This window comes from Ixodes scapularis, unplaced genomic scaffold (genome assembly GCF_016920785.2).
Source record: "Ixodes scapularis isolate PalLabHiFi unplaced genomic scaffold, ASM1692078v2 PGA_scaffold12__126_contigs__length_90152505, whole genome shotgun sequence".
Taxonomy (NCBI): domain Eukaryota; kingdom Metazoa; phylum Arthropoda; class Arachnida; order Ixodida; family Ixodidae; genus Ixodes; species Ixodes scapularis.
The window spans coordinates 6,061,469-6,065,310 of record NW_024609838.1 but is presented as its reverse complement, the minus strand read 5'-3'; the positions used below and the strand labels follow the sequence as shown (position 1 = coordinate 6,065,310).

Here is a 3,842-nt window from a genome sequence, read left to right as displayed (position 1 = left end):
CACTTCCGGCCTGGGGCTGTGGGTGGAAGTCACCATGCGATGCCTTCTTGTCAACGCCTTCTTGTCAAAACACCGCGACTGGAACTGCGACTATAAAACTGTGAGTCGGGAAAGGTTTGAATGTCAGTTTTTATGTGTTTTCTGACTGCTCGGTTCGTCGGAGAACGTGGACGGGGCCATGAAAAAGTAAAACCAGACGCCGTCGGACAACGCTTGCTTGTGCGGGAAGCACTTTGGGGCAATTCACGGAAACTTGTGGTCGTCAGTGTTTCGTTCCAACATGAACGCTGGAAAACTGCAAAGTTGTACGCACCACTTGAACACCCTGTGGACTGTAGTCTGTTGCGTGTCAAGTGACGAACGAACGTTTATTGCCAGGAACAAGATAATATATATACAGCACATGTGATCACTGAAACAGATACGAAGAGCAGCGGCTGATAACATGACGGCACAATCATGACTCGCGTTACATCTTCCCTTTTCTTCTTTAAAGAACGCTTTTTTGAATTAAACATAATTGAAACACAAGGTAGTTAGTTACAAGCACTTTTGCTGTCCGGGTTGCTTGCTACACATCCTAAAGACACCTAGATGCTTGTTAATGTTCTGGCTCCGGGTATCTTGCGGGACATTTCCTTGGTCGCTTACTACGGCGCAATTCCACCGTCGGTGGTGTGGTGTCGGTGGTGCGGCAAAGTCGGTGGTGTGGTGTGTGATGTCGCCATCGGGACCTGGCTTGTGCTTCTCAGGTGTTCTCTCGTGCGGCGAAGTTCTCGTCCGTCTTGATCCTGGACAATGTAGGACCGAGGGGCACCCGCTGCTCCAATGACTGCTGCTGGAGCCCACGTCTTGGCCAAGGTGTCGTAGACAGTCACCTGGTCGCCATCCTTTAGATTGGGAAGAGACCTGGCGGTGGGGTTGTAATACGTCCGCTGCTTCTTCCAGAAGTGCCGTAGACGTCTTTGGACAACTTGCGGTCGAACGATGCTCGGCTCCAGGTGGCTCGGGGGTACTGGTAGAAGGGTCCTAGTCTGTCGTCCCATCAGCCGATGCACTGGTGACTTGAGATAATCATCCCTGGGAGTATTGCGCCACTCCAGTAATGCGGTGTAGTATTCGACACTACCATATGCATATTTTCTCAGGAGCTTCTTTGCCTCTTGTACCGCGCGTTCCACCATCCCGTTTGCGCGCGGATGGTATGGGCTGGACTTGACGTGCGTGGTGCCCATCTTGCGGAGGTAGTCCGTGAACTGTTGGCTGTTGAATGGTGGACCATTGTCACTGCACAGCGTCTTTGGCAGGCCGTGTGCCGCGAAGATGTCTGCGCAGACCGTGATGACTCTGCTCGCAGTCGAGCGGTTGAGGGCTCTCACTTCGAAAAAGAAAGAGTAAAAGTCAACCACAACAATAAATTCTTGGTCATTGTGGTAGCACAAGTCGATTCCGATGGTCTGCCATGGCAATTTCGGGATGTCATGGCTGAGTAGAGGCAACTTCACATTCTTAGGTTTATACTTTTGGCACTCGGCACAATTCTTTGCCATTTGCTCAATGTCGCTTCCCATGTTGGGCCAAAAAATCACGGCTTTTGCTCTTGACTTCATTTTTCTGACGCCTCCATGCGCGGAGTGCAGCACAGAAAGTACTTCCCTCTGTTGCCTCGCGGGGATGACGAGCCTATTGCTGCGAAACACGAGTCCGTCCTGGACGTGCATTTCCTTACGGTAGTTCCAGTAGGTTCGGATCTCGGCTGGAACCTCCCTTTTGTTTTCGGGCCAAGCATCACCTGCGTACTCTCGGAGCTTCGTCATGCTGGGGTCCCGGTTGGTTTCTTCCATTACATCGTTCAGACGTTTGTCTGAAACAGGCAAGCATTCGATTACGTTCACATAAAAATGTTCTGCTTCCTCTCGCAAGGGTGCTTCGTTTGGAAACCTCGACAGGGCGTCTGCTAGAAACATTTCTTTTCCTGGCTTGTACTTGATCGTGATTGCATACTTTTGCAAATTTAGTCGCATGCGTTGCAACCGCAACGGGCACTGGCAGAGCGGTTTTTTGAATATCATTTCCAACGGCTTGTGATCAGATTCAACGATCACTTGGGACTGGCCGAAAATGTAGTGGTGGAACTTTTCACACCCATAGACAATGGCGAGCATTTCCTTTTCAATTTGGGCATACTTTTGCTGAGTTTCAGTTAGCGAACGCGACGAATATGCTAGCGGATGCCAATCCTGAATGATTACAGCTCCGACGCCCGTCTGGCTTGCGTCAACCGAAAGTGTAATCGGCCTGTCTTTCCAGTAATAAAACAACACTGGGGTTTTGGTCAGGACCTCGCGCAAGGACTCGAAGCTAATTTGTTGTCGTTCATCCCACACCCAGGCAACTTCCTTTTTCAGCAGCTCCCTGAACGGCGCCGTGATTGTTGACATGTTGGGCACGAACCGAGCTACAAAGTTGACCATGCCAAGGAATACTTGGAGTTCCTTACGGTTCTTCGGTTCCTTCACTTCCAAGATGTCTTGAAGTCTTCCTGGGTCCAGGGCCAGTCCCTCGTTAGTCACGATGTGACCCAAGTAGCGGACACTTTGCTGTAAAAAACGGCATTTTTTCTTGTTTAACCGTAAGTTGTAGCTTCGGCACCTCTCCAGCACACGTTTCAAATTTTCGTCATGCTCAGTTTTGGTTCCTCCCCATACCAGAATATCGTCCATAACAACTGAGACCCCTTCTAGCCCTTGCAATACTTGGTGCATGGCTCGTTGAAATATCTCAGGAGCTATTGAGATTCCGAATGGCATTCTTAGGAATCTATACCTCATGGTGCAAATGTTCGAGCTTTCGTCTGCTAGCTTAATCTGCCAGTAACCGGAAGCAGCGTCTAGAGTGGAGAAATATTTTGCACCACTCAGATTAGGAGCGATATCTTCCAAGGTTGGCATTGGATAGCGTTCCCTCAACAGAACTTTGTTTAAGTCGGACGGATCTAAACATAATCTAACTTTGTCTTTCTTGACAACTACAACCATGTAGCTTGCCCATTCTGTTGGTTCAGTTACCTTTTCGATTACTTGGTTTGCTTCCATGCGGTCCAGTTCAGCTTTCACCTTCTCCTGCAGCATAACGGCAACGCGTCTGGCCGGTTTCACTGAACCTTGGGCACCGGGCTTGAGCTTGAGGTGGTAGATGACGTCTTTAAGTTGCCCTAAACCTTGAAAAACATCACGGTAAGGTTTAGCCGCTTCGTATAGTTGCTCTTCTACGGTAAGGTTCAGTGCGTTTTCAGTTCGAACGGCCGCCTGATCGTTCGAATCGCCGTCTGCTCTCAAACGTTTCTGCTTGTTGCCGTCTGCTCCTTCAAACGAAAGCGGCCCGTAGACCAAATGTCCGGTCATTACGATAAGAAGTAAGTGCAGGACTCAAAGTGCTTTTAGGTTTGAAGCTTGGTTGGAATAAATAGGCTCGATGTAAACAGTAGATACAAACATATGTTGATAATTGTAAACAGTGGCCATCACCGACTTGTTATGCTTGATTCACTTGGTCCAATTCTGCTTGTAATTTTCAGTATCGACGTCGACCACCTCAGCTACGGTTCACGCTTTTGCAGCGCGAGCGATGTCATGGCTGAAAATAGCGAGGAGAATCTCGGCGTGCGAATCAGGCTTTAGCGTTCATTTTGCGGCGTCAAAGCAGAATGAATCGCCGCATGTCACATTATTCACGCTAAGTTTAGCGATGTAACGTGCCTCGTTAATTTCGCTGAGGCCGCCACAGTAGTCAGACATTGCCAGGAGGAAGTGGAATCGATCATTCCAACGCTAAAAAAGGAG

At 49.1% G+C, this 3,842-nt stretch overlaps 1 protein-coding gene across 1 annotated transcript; it reads right to left on the bottom strand.

Annotated features, from left to right (window-relative positions):
- Window positions 1-650: 650 nt before the first annotated feature.
- LOC120847882 (uncharacterized protein K02A2.6-like) lies at window positions 651-2,951 on the bottom strand. Its single transcript, XM_042289310.1, has 2 exons — window positions 2,388-2,951; window positions 651-1,982 (listed from the first exon to the last, which is right to left on the bottom strand). The coding sequence occupies exons 1-2, from the start codon at window positions 2,949-2,951 to the stop codon at window positions 651-653; spliced, it is 1,896 nt and encodes a 631-aa protein (XP_042145244.1).
- Window positions 2,952-3,842: the final 891 nt, after the last annotated feature.